This window comes from Sinocyclocheilus rhinocerous, unplaced genomic scaffold (genome assembly GCF_001515625.1).
Source record: "Sinocyclocheilus rhinocerous isolate Xijiao unplaced genomic scaffold, SAMN03320098_v1.1 scaffold739, whole genome shotgun sequence".
Classification (NCBI taxonomy): Eukaryota; Metazoa; Chordata; class Actinopteri; order Cypriniformes; family Cyprinidae; genus Sinocyclocheilus; species Sinocyclocheilus rhinocerous.
Genome location: NW_015635049.1, coordinates 177,535 through 194,435, shown reverse-complemented (window position 1 = coordinate 194,435; position 16,901 = coordinate 177,535). Strand labels below are relative to the sequence as shown.

The 16,901-nt window shown below is 36.2% G+C and overlaps 2 protein-coding genes across 4 annotated transcripts in view; one reads left to right on the top strand and one right to left on the bottom strand.

Annotated features, from left to right (window-relative positions):
• LOC107746475 (TNF receptor-associated factor 2-like) overlaps positions 1-981 on the top strand; it is a 55,397-nt gene extending 54,416 nt beyond the window's left edge. For all 3 annotated transcript variants that reach the window (XM_016560698.1, XM_016560699.1, XM_016560701.1), the window contains one exon: positions 708-981. In XM_016560698.1, coding sequence (XP_016416184.1) covers positions 708-926 — 219 coding nt within the window. In that variant the 3' untranslated portion in view covers positions 927-981. The remainder of the gene's footprint in view (positions 1-707) is intronic.
• A 2,230-nt stretch (positions 982-3,211) lies between these two features.
• On the bottom strand, positions 3,212-15,701 carry LOC107746474 (F-box/WD repeat-containing protein 5-like). The gene is made up of 10 exons (XM_016560697.1): positions 15,605-15,701; positions 13,063-13,258; positions 12,621-12,778; positions 9,020-9,203; positions 8,788-8,936; positions 8,139-8,459; positions 7,036-7,219; positions 6,782-6,929; positions 5,974-6,186; positions 3,212-4,188 (listed from the first exon to the last, which is right to left on the bottom strand). Exons 2-10 carry the CDS (start codon positions 13,247-13,249, stop codon positions 3,918-3,920), a joined length of 1,815 nt encoding a protein of 604 aa, XP_016416183.1. The 5' UTR covers positions 13,250-13,258; positions 15,605-15,701; the 3' UTR covers positions 3,212-3,917.
• Positions 15,702-16,901: the final 1,200 nt, after the last annotated feature.

Genomic DNA, 16,901 nt, shown 5'->3' with positions numbered 1-16,901 from the left:
GTACATTAGGGTTTAATCTTACATCTAATGTTGTTAAATTAATGTTTATTGCATTATTTCAGTATCGTGTGTCACCATGACAGGGTTTAGTGTTAGTGTGAATGACACTGTGCACCTTCTATATTTAAGTATTGCCCTCTTTAGCTCATAGAAAAGCTGTTTATGATGAGCTTTTGTTTTGGCAGGAGTTTCTGACCAAACTTCAATGGCCTGTTTTAAAGGATTAAAACTTTTATAACGTAAAGATGACTTTTCTCATGTAAATACTTCAGTCTGTGTGTATTGAATTTATTTAATACACGAGTATCACAATTTGAGTTGAATTACTGAAATGAATGAACTTTTCCACAACATTCTAATTTATTGAGATGCACCTGTACACAGCATGTTATATGCATATGTGTGCGGGACAGTAGGAAGGGAATACGTTCGCATCACAGCAAAATATGCTGCCCATCAATAAAAGCACGTGGTCAGAGGAGAACACCTGAAAAACCCAATGGAAGATACTCCTCTGTATTTGCAGTACACTGCAGTTCAGCTGTCAGTGTGAAGGCGTGCTGCTCCTGCTCTGCATGCAAACAGCTCCTGTGCTGCCTCCACTCTGCTTACTGCTTACGCAATCCAGTGTGAAACAGGCTTTCAGAACATGAGCTTGGCATCACATGGATTGTAATTCCTGGCACTCTCCTGTTCTTTCCTTCCAGGTGACATTGATGTTGTTGGACCAGAACAACAGAGAGCACATCATTGATGCTTTTAGACCTGACGTGAGCTCCACATCCTTCCAGAGACCCATCAGTGAGATGAACATAGCCAGTGGTTGTCCTCTCTTCTGCCCTCTAGCCAAGCTGGCAGGCAAAAGCTCATATCTGAGAGATGACACCATATTTATTAAAGCCATAGTCGACCTCACCGGCTTATAAAGCATTGGAATTACTCATAATAATAATAATTGATGATATTATTATTATTATTATTATTATTATTATTATATCTCAGCTGCGGAAGCCAAACAATTTAAATATGATATAATATAAATAATAATATAAATGATAATAACATTATATTTATATATTGATTATTTGGAGAAATATAAATTAAATTATAGCAATATTATGTGCATGTATGGAGTGGCTGTGCTCAAACAGACTTCCACACTCAATATAACTCAATATTTAAAACACAATATTTATTATAATACATATTTATATAATACACATTAGTACACATTATATTTTAATATTTTAACTATACCTTCTTTTAGTATTGTATGCAATACAGAAATATGACTTACATGTTCCTTGACATTAAGGTTTGGTTATTTTATGCATATACTGTACTTGTAGCAGTTATTTTCATGCTGTTAAATATGGGATGTCATCAGGATGCTAAATGCATCTTTAAACACGTGTTTAGGGGCTTGAACACTTTTGCTGGAAGTATAGTGTAAGTATATAAATAGCTACATGTAAGTCACCAGTCTGCTTTTATTTTACTAACTTCACTAGCTTAATAATAGAGAACCTGTGAAACCTATTCGAGAAGCTGTGTGAATCATTCAGCTTATAGAAATGAATCATTGTGTTGTTTGTTCTTTTAAACAAGCTCTTGGATACAGCATGTGCATGAGGCTGCAATATTTTCAATCTCACTTAGAAAAAGTCAGAAACCTTAGCAGGACTGAAAATACATCTTGACTACCCAGTGCATAGATTCACTGTATTACTGGCCCATTTGTAAACATCATCTGATCTTGGGTCCGGCTCTTTTTGTTTGGGCTTGAGCATTAAATGGCTTCATAGTATAAGAGATGTAGATGTTTAATCCGCTTCAAACCCTTATAAAAGGTACCGGCATTTTTTCTGTAACATCATTATACACTAGGTTAGCATGTTTTCTGAGTCAAAGGGTGAATTAGATGCAGTATAAATCCTGCTGTTGGTAGATAACACTCCAAGTACTTGTTACTTGGAATATTAGAAACATGGTTGTTTTGGTGGAAAGAGGAAAAAGAGAAAAGCGAGAGAGGAAAAAAATATCAAAAATCTGATAAATATGTTACACTTTTAAAAATTTAATTCTTTACTATTTAGCTGTCATTTACTGATTTGTATTCTATCTATCAATTATATAGCAGATCATTCAAGTGGTGAGTATTTTTAGTATTTGTTTAGATATTAATTACACTTTATTTTATTAGCATGAATTTACAGTACTAGAGAGCTATAATACAATGTGTGGCAAAATTGCTTGTTTCTTTTCCTGTCATATGAGCAGTGCATCGGGTTCAGTATCTAATAATTCTTATATATTCAATGCTGTATGATTTGTTTGAAATGCTGTATATCCATTTGTAACATCAATAAACAGCTTATGATGTGTTCTCTAAAGAGTTATGAATATTTAATCCAGTCCTAGTCTTGAGTAAAAATACAAACGTGGGATATAGAAACACTACGAAATTCACACTGCATCTGGTGGTAAAAGAGAAATTGTTTAATGGGCCAAACAAATTTTACACATTCCACAGTACAAAATCTACTGATGTCAAATAGCCAAAGGGCAGATGGGAAAATCAGATGCACAAGCTCAAACAAATGTCACACAGGGAATCGGGTCTGTTAAAAATAAAACGACTGATGTTCTCACAACTACAGAGACAAATGCTCCAAACTACATTATTACAAGGAGATCAAATTGAAATCACTTGATGTGCATAAAATCTTAAGGAACCAAAATGAAATTAAAGTCATACATATGAGTAACATCACAGCTGAGCTTCACATATGTAGACCATGTATGTGAGGCATGGGGGAGCATTTTTTAGTTACTTTTTCATGACATCTGAGATAACAAAAATGAGCACTTTTGCTGAATATTTAATGCTGGTAAACAATGTGAGCTCATGACACAGAAAGGTGAAGTGCTGGAGGTGAGGTAACCATGCTTATGATGCTGCGTAGTATCTCAGTGCTATGAAATCACAAAGCTCACCTATATAAACATGTAATGGTCGGTGTTTGAGCTATTTTTCTTCAGCTTTTTGGTATTTTTAATGGTCCAACCTAAACAAATTCTCTTGAAACATGTCATACTAGATAAATCTAAAATAAATACGCCACCATAACAGAGGTGCATTATTAAAACCAAATGATTTTATAAACTAAAAGTTCAACAAGAAGGCTTTGAATTCCTTTGGAATTTTTACATTTTCAATATAGTATGATCGTTAAAACCTGCATGACACAATCCATATGGACAACTGATTTCAATAAAGGCTATATGGGGTAGCTCAGGAGTAAACATCTGCATTGTCATTCTGTAATGAAGTTAAATCAAACTTCTCTACATAACACCGGAACAGAGATGAAACACCAGTGACACAATTGTGTTGTAAAATTGTAGCAGAACGTAGCTTTTTCTCTGTTAGGATTTAAATACTTTGACCATGTCCTTGTTCTGATCATCAGGTTGCTTGTATAACATCTACTAAAAAAGGTGCCAACAAAATACTTAAATTACAAACGTGCAGATGTGCTTCATTCATTATGACAGGGTTAAATGGGCTTTCAAATTACACACGTATATATGAATGCGACCTTAATATCCTTGGTTCTTTGCTCTTGAAGTCACACGTCCTCTTAATGTCCGTCTCCTACGTTTTCATGTGCATCAGCGATCTTTCACCAGTATAGAGTTCCAAAGAGCCCATTTTCTTTTGTTGCTTCTCATCTTCCGGTTATCTGTTGGTCACGGCACATCCTGCAAAAGGGCCACACAAGAATGCACGTATCCTTGTTCTTCTCATAGAGACCACTGTGGAATCCTCAGTTTCTTGACCTCACGTGTCCCTCTGCTCATGGAGTGTCCTTCTGTGGCGTTTTCCTCTTGCATTACGCCCGCCAGGGTCCAGGTCAGGGTTTACCATTCAGATTAGCACTTCTGCGGCCAAGCAAGGAGGAGAGCAGTTTGCGAGCCCGAGGGGGGTGCTGGGGTGCCTCGGCGAGGCGCACCATGCGTGGCGAGCGCCACACTTTAATGGTGGAGTCGTCGCTGGCAGACAGCAGCAGTTCCTGGTCTGCTGGGCTGAAGGCCACAGAGTTGACCACGTCATCGTGTTTCAGGCGAGCCAGGCAGATGTTGTAGTGCCGGTCCCAGATGTAACCGTGCTTGTCCTCTGCACCGCTACACAGACAATTACATAAATTAGACAATTAACACTTCTTGGGCAGTTATTATGACTCAATAGTTTTGATATTTTGTTGGTCAAGCATTTAATGATGGTTCAGATGAGTACAAAAAATTATTTAGTAGTATTAGTCTGTGTGAGGCAGGGCAATTTACATTTGACCCAATATTATTTTGTTCAGGATATAAAAATAATCAATATTGTGAATGCTGCCATGATTTTAAAATGCATGACAACTCGTAAGTATGAGAGAGATATTTGGATAGCATCTGTGACAAAAACGTGGACAAAATTGGGAAGTTCAAATTCATTTCTGTGGATCAGTTAAATTAATCCATTTCAATTAATAAGTTCAATGAACAGTTATTTAGTGTCAAATATTTGACAAATATTCTTAAAGACGAGAGACAAATTAAAACATGTTTGACACCCTCTGGCTTGATGGAATTATAATTTTAAGCCAAAAAAAAAAAAAAATCAGTCTGTGCCAGTCATACGCTGTTGTGATAGGAATTGAATATGAACAAGCCCTAGATGCAACCTGTAAACAGATACGAATCTTTACAGAAAAAGGTTGGCCATTGCATCAGAGAACGGTTTCTGAACATCTTATGCCTTATTGGCCAGTTCGAAAGAAAGAAAATAATTGTGAAAAAAAAAAAACTAAGAAAATGTGAAAAAAAAAAAAGAGATTTGTATCATATGTATGATTGATGGTTTGATGCTTTATGAATAGTGGTAGAGAAATTGTTTACAAGAAAAACAGGTGGATGTTGTGATAGGAATTGAATATGTATAGCCACTAGATGGCGGTATGCGAATGTATGTAAATGTGAGAGACTGGAGTAGAAGGCAGAGTAAAAAGATAAACATACTGCAATGCCCTAGTGTCTGGCTTATTGTTTGATTGGCATCTGCTGCAACTAAACAATGATTTCTACATACGCCACACAATGTTCTGTGAAATCTGTCATGCAGTGTATTCCAGCCTTAAATAGATTTTAAAATGATTATCCTACTTATATGAAGTAAATTAAAATGTTTTTGAGAATCGTTTACACCAAAAATTCTCTTCTTGCAAAATGAAAAAGGACGAAAATAAAAATACTACTCTTTAAAGCCATTTCAAAGCCAATGCCTAAATAGAGATACATATATCATCAAAAGGTCTGAAAAATATCAGACATATCACCTAGCTGTATTATTGTGTTGTCCTGAGTTTATACGTTCTTGCTCATATTCTGGTGCAGAATTTCAGCTCGTCTAGTCATTTCTATTGGCTTAAATAACACTATGGAGCCATATTTTACTGGTACCTCTCACTACCACATCTAGCACTGTTGATATGACTGAAAAAAAAAAAGATAATCCCTTTTATATATGCATTCATCATGTCAAAACCTGAATGTAATTACAAGCTTACAATGACCTTAAAAGCTTAATTAGTCATGCAAACATTCCTGTTATTAAGCACTCAAATGCTTTGACAAATTTAATCCACTCAATGGGATTCCCACAACATAAAAAAGCCTGCTTTTCAAAAACATTTTCCTGATGCTGCACCCATGCCATTTGCTTGTCAGTATAAAGTTCAAGACCAGTGTTGTATCAGCCAGTGAAAGAATTGATTTAAGAAGAAATTACTTTTAGTGCATCTTTACTCTGGTTAATAGCATGTACTATATTCCAAAAGTCTGTTATTCGGAGCACTACTTAACAGGCCAAAAAATCAGTTCACTACTGCGAATAAAATGTGCACAGGTGGCTGGGCTGTAAATTACCTGGCGACAAAGTCTCGGCTGACGTCAAGGAAGATAAAGAAGCACTCATCGTTGGGTGTGAAGGCCCGGTGGGCTCGAAGGCTGCGGCGTTCCTCTCTAAGACTCTTCAGATCAATCACATGCAGGTCTATCTCCTCTGCGATGGGTGGAGGGGACATGGGGTCAGAGATCACACAGCCTGCTGGCCACGCTCGACTGTTTACGTACAAGTACCTGTGAACAGACAAACACGGTTGCCATTTTCCAAGATAATACTTTGATTTCAGCAGGGTTTTCAGGAGTTGTTGTCCATGATTTCCATGGCCTTTTAGGCATTTTATTTAAAACATTGTAGCGACTGATTAAGTGGAAAAGAATAGACTGCAATGATTACACTTTATAAGTATCTATAAAGGTGCTGCATGTCATTTTTTGACTCTACTTAAGAATAATATACCGTAACATGTTTCCAGGTATTTAGGAAACACTGCTGAGTCTGAGGAAGAGGGGGCGGGAGAAACAACACTCTCCAATGTGTTGAATTTGGACTGCAGTACCCATTTTAATGGCTAGCTGTCAATATTACTTACTGCTCCTTAATAAGATGAAAAGATGAAGCTTTCTAAGCCTGCTTGCGCCCCCTGGAGGAAGACTGTGTGACTTTGCACCCCATAGAAACACAAGAGCAACATCCTGGTAATCACTCACAGCACCACAGATAATATTGTACACAAAGTGATTCTCTTTTTAGAATTTGAAAGGCTGTATGAACTTGCTGAGTAAACTGCATTAGTTCAAAGTTAGTCCTCTACCGCTGAACAACACACACCTATGGTCAGGTGACAGACCCATGCCAATGATGTGGCCGTGTATGTCAATCACATGATCCAGTGAGTCGAAGAATTCATCCGTACTGCGCTCCTCTCCCAACACAGGACCACATGTCGTCATTTGATCAGGCATTATCCGCTTGATGCCTGAAACAAACAAACACAGCAATTCAGAAATCCGGGCATTTATGGAATTAGCAGGTGAAGTAATCATTCATACAGTGTCCCATTAGAGACATAAGCGCATGCTCACCTATTTGGTGAGGCGAGTAGGTAAGGCTGCCGGTGGTGAAGAGGAGGTAGGTCTTGTCCTCTCCTTCTCCAGGAGCTGAGGGAGACACCAGGTTTGGATCAGGAGCTTTGGTGCGTCTGCTGCCCATCAACCTGGCCACCTTTGTCTCCAACTCTCGTTCACGAGCAGCTATGCTCTGACGACCCTAATGGCAGCAAATACAGAAACTGCACATATAACTGACAACATACAATAACAGCTGAAGAGATGTTTTTAAAACATGGCTTATTGAAAGTAGTGTTTAATCTGTTGCTATAATATTGATTGCTGTATATTTCATTTCAGCTGCATTTGTGGCAGTTGTTTCAGAAGTTGAGCAAGTTATTACATTTTTATTAAAAACAATTTTGGTCACACTTTAGTTTGGGGATCAATTCTTACTATTAACTATACCTTTTGCCTCATTAAACTCCTAATTTGCTGCTTATTAATAGTTACTTGTAGTAGTAACTAGTAAAGTAGTTGTTCTTTAGATATGGGGTAGGATTAAGGGATCTAAAATATGGTCATGCAAAATGAGGCATTAATATGTGATTTATAAGAACTAATAAACAACCAATATGCATGCTAATAAGCAACTAGTTAATAGAGAGAATTGGTCCCTAAACTATAAAGTGTTTCCACAATTAACATGCACAGATGAACTGCTCAGGGAACATTTATGTAAATGTCAATTCAGATTTCATGTTTTATAAATGCTGATAAAATGATCTTTTTCACTGATAAATATTTGAATATTTGCAGTCATCGATTGATGCACATCCAAAATTACTATGCACAATACTTAATGATTTTAACTTGCACTATATCCAATCCAATGCTTTTGTTGCGGAAGAACATTTTCAAAAATGGAAAACAAATTAAACAAAACATTTCCCATTTTCCCAGAAGATCAATGTATTCTATATCTTGTAATCATGGGAAAAACGTCTTTACAACTGAAAATGGAAACACAATGGAATTCCTAATGATATATATATATATATATATATATATATATATATATAAAAGAAAAATCTTGAGTGGCTTAAAATGTAGGTGCAGTGATCCCCTATGGTTATTACATGTATAACATGCTGAATCCTGGGCGGGTTAAATGAGGGCGGATGTGCTGACACTCTTTTTTCTCCTCGCTCCTCATCCCCCTCATCTTCATCCTCCTCCTCTTCACTGTCTGTGTTTCCCAGATCAAAGAAGAGAGGCTGGTGCTGCTGTGTCCGCTGAGCTTGAGCTTGTGCCTTTGACTGAGCTTCATAGTCCAGAAGGAGGTCAGGAGAGTCGTGTCGACGGCAGTGGGCCACCATCACTGTGCGGATAGTGCTGGCGTTGATGTTCTGGATCTTAAACAGACGCTTCACCACATTCACATTTTCTGACTCGATGTCCTAAACATGGAGAGGAGTAACACCAAGTGAGTAGTTATTATCTAATAGCTACATAAATCCATACCCATTAGATGTTTAGCTAGTTTTTTTGTGTGTTATTGGCATATTTAATTTGGCTACAGATTCTTATAATTAATTAACCAAAATGAAATATTTTTTGTGACAAAGTCTATGGTATGAACAGAAAACATTGTTTTATCACTGGGTAAAACATTGTTTAATGAAATGAAAAACATATTTCATGGCCAGTAGTAAATATTTTTTTTCAATTCATCAACTACATTATGCACATCACTTTAAGACCTTAGAGAAATGAACACATCTGGACCTGGAAAGCTTTGTTGAGCCAGAGCACAGAGCAGGAGGTCATGTTGCCAATCCAGTGCAGGTTACCAGAGATTAGGTGAGTCTCATTCAGCCAGCAGCCGAACACATCATATGGCTTATTTCTCACACGGGACAGCAGAGTGTAGTTCTCTACGGATCCAAAACACCAACATCAATCAGAAATCTATTTACAGTGGGTGTGTGCAGTTGGTGTTTGTAACAGCTGTCTCTACCCAAACTGATGACTGCAATCTCTCCAGAAGAGGAGTGATGTGGGCCCAGGTATACCCCTGACACCAGCAGCAGTGTGTCATCGGCGTTAAACTGGGAGAACTGAGTGTAGCCCCAGTTAAACTGCCGCATGCTGGAGCTGTGAACCAAAGAGATGGTGCCATCTGATTGTTCCGTGTCCCAAACCTGTAAAAGCACATTGTGTGAATTTTTATTATTCAGTGAATTCAGTGAATAACAAATAACATTATTTTTATATTTATTTATCATCAAAATAATATCATCATATATTTTTATATTTATTTATCATCAAACTTAGTCTAAAGGTGACATATTGTGAAAATTTGACTTTTTCCATGTTTAAGTGGTATAATTGGGTCCCCAGTGTATCTACCAACCCAAAAATGTGAAAAAGAACAACCCAGTACATTTTTTGGAAAGCCTTTTTCTGCAAGCTTGTGAAAAACGAGGCACTCAAATTTTGCTCCACCTGTGACATAGAAACGGGATCTTCTTATAATATTACCACCCCTTAATCTGCAAGTTTGTACCCACGGCACTGCCATTCTGTTTTTGCAAGCAACAACGGTGTACCAGTTCTAACGCCACAGCGAAAGTTCGAGCAAAGCATGCTTGCTGTTCTGTCTTTGGCTGCATTGACGAGTACAGAACACTATTTAGAGTCCCAGCCTCAGAGGAGACAAGAGAGCAGTGGATTTATTGATTTATTTATTGTATATTATGCTGTTGCCACACAGATCTAAAATAAACATGCAATTTCTTTCCCAGCTGTTTATCTTCACAGGCATAACAGACTGTTTTTGTAACTTGTGTGTTTTTAACATAAACTTGTGTGTATTTGACAGGAGCAGCCCAATTCTGGAAAAAGGGGCGGGGAGCAACAGCTCATTTGCATTTAAAGAGACATGCACGAAAACAGCATGTTTCTGCTTCCACTCAAAATAGTAGGGCTGGGCGATAAATCGATAACGATAATTATCGTGCTTTATAAATTTCCTCTATATACGATAACAAGAGTTCGATAAATGTTCGATATAATGTTTATGCGGCAAAGGCGGAACTAAACAGCGCTAGTCATTTGAAGCGCGCCACTCGAACAGTTTATCCGCTCGGCTCAAAGTTCAAACGGTGACGCGGAGCGAGCTTCATGCAGTTACTCGCTGATGATTCTAGATCACGCGAACACTTAACAGCGCTATCAGATCTAGTGTGAAGCTCCTGAATTCAGCGAAGAACACAAATAACTCTGTTTACAGCCAGATGATACAGCGCTGACAAACAGGAGAAACACTGTGAGCAACGATACAGTCAGAAGGCTTTTTAATCTACAAATCGCCATCATTTACCATAGATTTACTGTAGCACTAACTGCACCATGGTATTGTGTCAGAAATGTGGGTATTCGTGTCGAATTTTATTATATTTTTATTAATGTAGACAGTCATGTATTAAATGTATTGAAGGATGAGTAATGGAATATAATTACAGTACTTTTTGTGATTAAGCTATAGCGTTTATGCGTTTATAAATGCATTTAGACTACTGTTTTTCATACAAATACCTAGAAGCCATATTACCATATTTTTACCATGGTATTGAGGTGCTATATTTGTGGTTTTAATTGATTATCATGATCTAAGTGTATGCTACTATGGAAGACCAATGGTTAAAAAAAAAAAACTAAAACAGTCAGAATAATTAAATTTCACCATATATAAATGAGATTGCTACAATTTTTTATAGATATTACTGACTTTGATAATGAACATAAATCTACATCTGCATCCTAACTCAAGCTACTATCAAATGTGTATTTCTAAGAGACAAAAAAATGTTAGATTATTAATATTATCAGGCAACACAAACCTGTTTCTTGATTTGAAACAATATTACTTATTAGAACATGCAGAATTAAGACATTTTTTTTTTCTATTAAGGTATTTATTTTGATAAGGAAAAATGACTGGAAAAGTGTAAAGAATTAATGTATTCTGTAACCGCAATTCTCTCTGATGACGCGGTAACTACAGCAGGGGGGAAAAGGTACTCTTGATGGACACTCACTGGGTCCGTCAGACTGGAGAAATTTTTGTGGTAATGTGACCAAAAATATTTAAGACCTACTGAATCTGAATTTAAGACATTTTAAGACTTTTTAAGGCCTTATTTTAGGAAAACTTTATTTAAGACATTGTAAGACTTTTTAAGGACCCGCCGCGGCCACCCTGAATTAACCGTCTGGTTTTTGCAACTTTCACATTGGAGAAAAAAATCTGCCTTTAAACTTGAAAGAAATAAAATTTGACATTTATCGTGATAATTATCGTTATCGACTGTTATGAAGAAAAATTACCGTGATAATTTTTTGGCCATATCGCCCAGCCCTACAAAATAGGCATTTTCAAAATGATATAATAAATGATCTGTGGGGTATTTTGATCTGAAACTTCACAGACACATTCTGGGGACACCTGAGACTTATATTACATATTGTAAAAAGGGGCATAATAGGTCTCCTTTAAATGTTTTATATGCATATGGGGAACTGTGGTTTTAGAAAAGGCAAATAAAAAAGTCTTAAAGACAAATGTAAAGTAAAATGTTTTTTTGTTTCATGTTTGTTTCATCTTGCTGTAAAAACCATTAATAAAAAAAAAAAAATTAACAAATATTTAAGTTTAATAACACTTAAAATGTCAAGTAAAATATATTTCCTTGCAACCTGAAACGTGAATGTGCACATCAAAACCATTATTTTCAAAATCTTACAAATATTTTTCAAGGTAAAATGTATTTTCTACAAATATCATAACTTATGAATTATCATAACTAAAATATCATTACTTTTTTTTGGGTGTGGCACCACATAACATTTCATAACCTAAACTAAGGCCATGTCCACACGTACACTGGTATTTTTATAAACAGAGTTTATCCTTCTGTTTTTAAAAAAATCTCTGTCCACATGAAAACGCAAACGCATAATATGAAGCACTCTCAAGAGCATGAGAAAAAGCTGCGGTTTTGAAAATACCCGCGTTCGTGTGGACAGGGCCTAACATTGCCTGACACAAAAATGTCAAATTATCTGTTATTTTTGACCCCAACACACCGTCATGACAGTCTGCTTGGATTCTCTCTATGATTATCAACATGTAAAAGGTTTTGTTTCAAAGAATTGTTTTTCTTCATTATAATATCAGAAGTTAAGTCATATATGAATAGCATTTTTTGGTAATATATCTGGAACAAAAAATTAATTGTCATGTCACTGACCTTGTTAGAATTGCTATTATTTGCTTTGAAAAATTGTTAAATGCATAACCTGTCCTCATTTGTGCTAGGAACATTTAATTAATCAATTTATTAATATGATGTCAAATTAGGTTGAATAATTATTAGGATTATAAAAGATTTTGTGGAACAACATCCGTGTTATGCAGTACTGTGACATGCCAACTATCCAGATGTTCTTTTTTTTTTTTGCATATAACCATAGAGATTGCATGTTATTATTACTGGCATATGCAGAAAATTTAATCTTGTTTTCATCTTTATGAAGCGAACAGTAGGCAGTCTTACCTTAACGGTACAGTCTTTGGAGCAGGAAGAGAAGCGATGTCCACGGTGAGAGAAAGCCAAATGCAGGACCTGATCATGATGCTCCTTCAGAGTCTGAACCTCCACACAGGGAATGCAGTCATACAGCCGCTTGAACTCCCTGTACCACGACTCAGCCGCTGCACACACGCAGGAAAAGCAGTTACTTTCAAAAGGTGCAGGTAGTGCTGCCACAGTGCGGCACTCATACATGAAGAGGGTAAGAAAGTGGCAAAATTTAAGCACCGTCACATGTCTTTTACTACTTAGTGGATTAGTAGTAAAAGGCCACATGTATTCCACTTTGTTTTCGCAAAATAAACACTTTTGGCCACAGATGTGAAGGTGTGTGCTTATTTATTTTACACATGAATTCATTGCCTATGATGCAGTTTATATAAAAGTTCAGCTCCAGCTGCAGTACCAGGGTGGCGAGGCACCAAGCGTGGGATGCAGTAGTAGTTGTAGAAGAGCTCCTTCCAGAGGAATTCATCCCGCGACACAGCAAACCACTGACGACAGGTGAACCCTGCGCTCAGCACTGCCTTATGAGGGAGATGCAAGAAGATTTCCAGCACCAGGCTGTCCGGCAAGCCAGGGCCACTTGCCATCCTGACATCCTGAAAAAACATAACATTAAAGATGACTTTTAACCGATTACATCAACAAAGGCTATTTTGCTAGTGTTATATTAACAATGGCTAATGGCTATTCATCCAACCATTAGCAATGGCTATTTTGCGCTACAAACATTCGTTTATTAACTGGTAAAAGAACTTTTCTCCGGGACCTTATCTCTGTTGATGTTGCTCACAGAAACCTGGTAAACACCAATTAAGCACAGTGAACTTAATTTGCTCTCTTAGAGATTTTAGTCTGTGAATTGTACTTTGTTTGCTATCTGTCAATTTTTTATAACTTTGTAAAGCAGCCTTGACTTTTAGAAAGGCGCTACAAAAATATAAACCACAGCAACAACGCACAGCAAAAGTCTATTTGTGCTTTATGAAAACTAGATATCTGAGATAAAAACAAATGTTTAAATCCTCTGATCCTGCCAAACTTGCTTTTGCAGATTTCAGAGTTTCCCGGACACATACATCTAGACATCTTGTCTAATTCACCCAGTATAAATTTGGCAAATGTTCAGGTCTTTTTAGAGATTAACTGGGTTTGTTTACACTTGGCAGGTTTGGTTAGATTAAAATGTACTCTGGCGCGACTGCTCAGTAAGTGCATTCACCAAATAAGTGGATGAAGGCCTACAATAGGTCTCAGTCAACTTCCAAAGGAACACTATCAATGCAAGTGATTTGATGAACATCTAAATCAGGGGTGCCCAAACTCGGTCCTGGAGGGCCAGTGTCCTGCAGAGTTTAGCTCCAACCCTAATCAAACTCACCTGAAGCAGCCAATCAAGGTCTTACTAGGCATACTAGAAACTTCCAGGCAGGTGTGTTGAGGCAAGCTGGATCTAAACTCTGCAGGACACCGGCCCTCCAGGACCGAGTTTGGGCACCCCTGATCTAAATAGTCACACATTTTCATGTTTGTTTCATGGTGATGTCTAACAGTATTTTGTGTGTTAACATAAAATACTGCATATTTCTCACTTGTGAAAAACTGGCTGTTACATAAAAATGTTTACTTATTAAACAATATATCAAACAAGGTTCGTTACCTATTGATAACTATTGTTTCCTGTTGAAGGCACAGCAGTACAACATTGTTTTTTAAAAAATCCACCAAATAGTGGCATTTATTGGTTGACTTGATAATAAATAATTGTATCTAGTCTTTGTAAGTCTATCTTTTAAGAACAGACTACCTGCAAATCCATCCACTATAGTGGATAAAAAGTATGGCTCTCCCCTCTCATTTCTCTATTCTAATTTAAGATCTGACAGCTGTAAATTAAGACTGAGTAACACAGTCTCTCCTTCTCCACCCAGATGTTTATTTTTAGATGTATTTTTTTAGACATAAAAGGAAAATAGAAAAAAAAATATATGCTATCACTTTTTAATCTATAGTGTAGATTGTTGTTGTTTTTTATAAACTGATCTGAATTGATCTAAGAGCATTTAGCACATTAAGGATACTTTTTTTTTTACACATAAAAATAAATAAGTATGGTATGCATACCGTTTCTCTGCTGAATGTTAAAACATAAGACAAAAAAATATTTTTAAGGGATGCATTATTGCACAAATTCTGATAATTAGTTTTGTTGTTTTGTCTATTTTTTTAAATGAAAAAACTGCATTCACACTAAAACTCAAACTTACAATTTAATCATTTTAGACTTCAATCTATAGATCAAAATGGAAAGTTTGATCATGAAACATAAATTAGGTATAAATAAATAACTATGTAATTTGCAGGCATGCAGTGATAGAAATTCTGGGTTACCCACACATCCAAATTTATTTATTTAATTATTTATTTATTCATTCATTCTAGACTACGTTAGAACATCCAAATTAGAGCAGATTTATAAAATGAGATATACTATATGTTATTTTCTAGCAGTGCACCCATATACACATTTGGTAACAGGTTTTGATTATTGTTTTTATATTATGGCAGATATTGAACATTTAAACTTTTATGCCTGTTTTTAAATTAAATTCAACCTAAATTAAAGCTCCAGACCAGTAATTTCCTTTATACAAGCAACCAAAAACAGGTACAATATGATAAACAATATTATCATAAAAAATATGATAAAAGGGGGGGGGGAGTTTTGTTCATCTATGTAACCTCGCCTCGATGGCAATATACAGTTTGAAGTGCACATAATAAGCCTGATATAATGCTGCTATTTTAATGTTATTATTTTTCGTTTGGAGCTAAAGCAGCTAATAACATACGCTAAGCTCATTACCAAAGCTTAAGATAAACAAATATGGGCGCGTTTTGTCAATGTATATTACAGATAAATGTTTAAATAAAATGTACGTTACCTGCCAAAGGCCACAACCTGTGGAATACTTTTCAAGTTTATAGCTAAGAAAAAGATATCATCCTCGATTTGTTTCAGCTCCGGTTAAACGACTAGCACAATCCCTAGTCTACATTAATCGACCGTCGATGCGATACGTGATGAATAGGCCAGGTCAAAATAGTCGATCACAGAAAATATTATGTGCGGTGTGTTGTAGGATGTCTCGGGTACAATAGATCATTAGAGCACCCATTTGGATAAGACAATGTTACTATGACTGATTATGAGAGGTAAGTTAAACCCAAAAATTAGCTCTCTAACAGTGCTAATCTTTCTGTTTAATTATTAAAAACATAATTGTACACTTTTGAATTAGGTTATATTATGTACGCAGTACTAATTTAGGTGTACATATAATGAATATGCAAACTTATAAGATTTTTTTTTTTGATTGCAACAGCTAACTTAATGGCTCATTAAGAATATGCATGGATAAGAAAACTGTCACTGGTCATATCGCTTTACATGAGCAGGATCTGTAAAGAAGGTAGTGGAAAAAAGCCCTATAAGCCCTGTAAAGTCATAGTAGATGTGTCATATTTATCAGAACCACACTATAACTTAATGCATAATCTCCCTTAGTATAATGCCCTTTTAAGACTGCATCCGAAATATTCTAATATGAATCCAGTACACACCGTGAACATTTATTTGTCTGGATTTAAACACCTACAACTTTTACAGTATATGCAACAGTTATATGTTCTTGCCCAGCAGTTCCATTCGTGTTCCTTTATCAAATGTGGGTGTAGTGGTGCTAGTATGAGCACACAGTTGCTTAGTAATGTGAAATATTATTTATGTGCTCTCAGGGTTTTCTTACCTGGCTGAGAGGTTGGCTTCATGTCTTACATCCTCAAAAAGAGCCACAAACACAGGGTGACATGCAGTGTTGGTAAGGTTACTTTTACTTTGAGATTGATCTGAAGTTCAATGCAGATTTAAAATCATAAGAAATAGTTTACTTTTTTGAAACCAAATATTTGCATAACTACAGGAAACATTGCATCTAACAATGGTTTGGGGAAAAAAAGTTAAATAAAAAATATTTACTATCTAATAATGTGTCCTATTCTGTGTACTAAACTCCTGAAACATTGGTGTCTTTTTGAAACATTGGTGTCTCTTTGTATATGATATGACGATAGTTTTCTCAAAATAAGTAAAATGCTCATGAAGTGACTCAGAGCAGTTCTAGAGATTATGTTTATGTGTTCATGTACTCATATATTGAGGCGGCAGAGGCTGAAAACAAC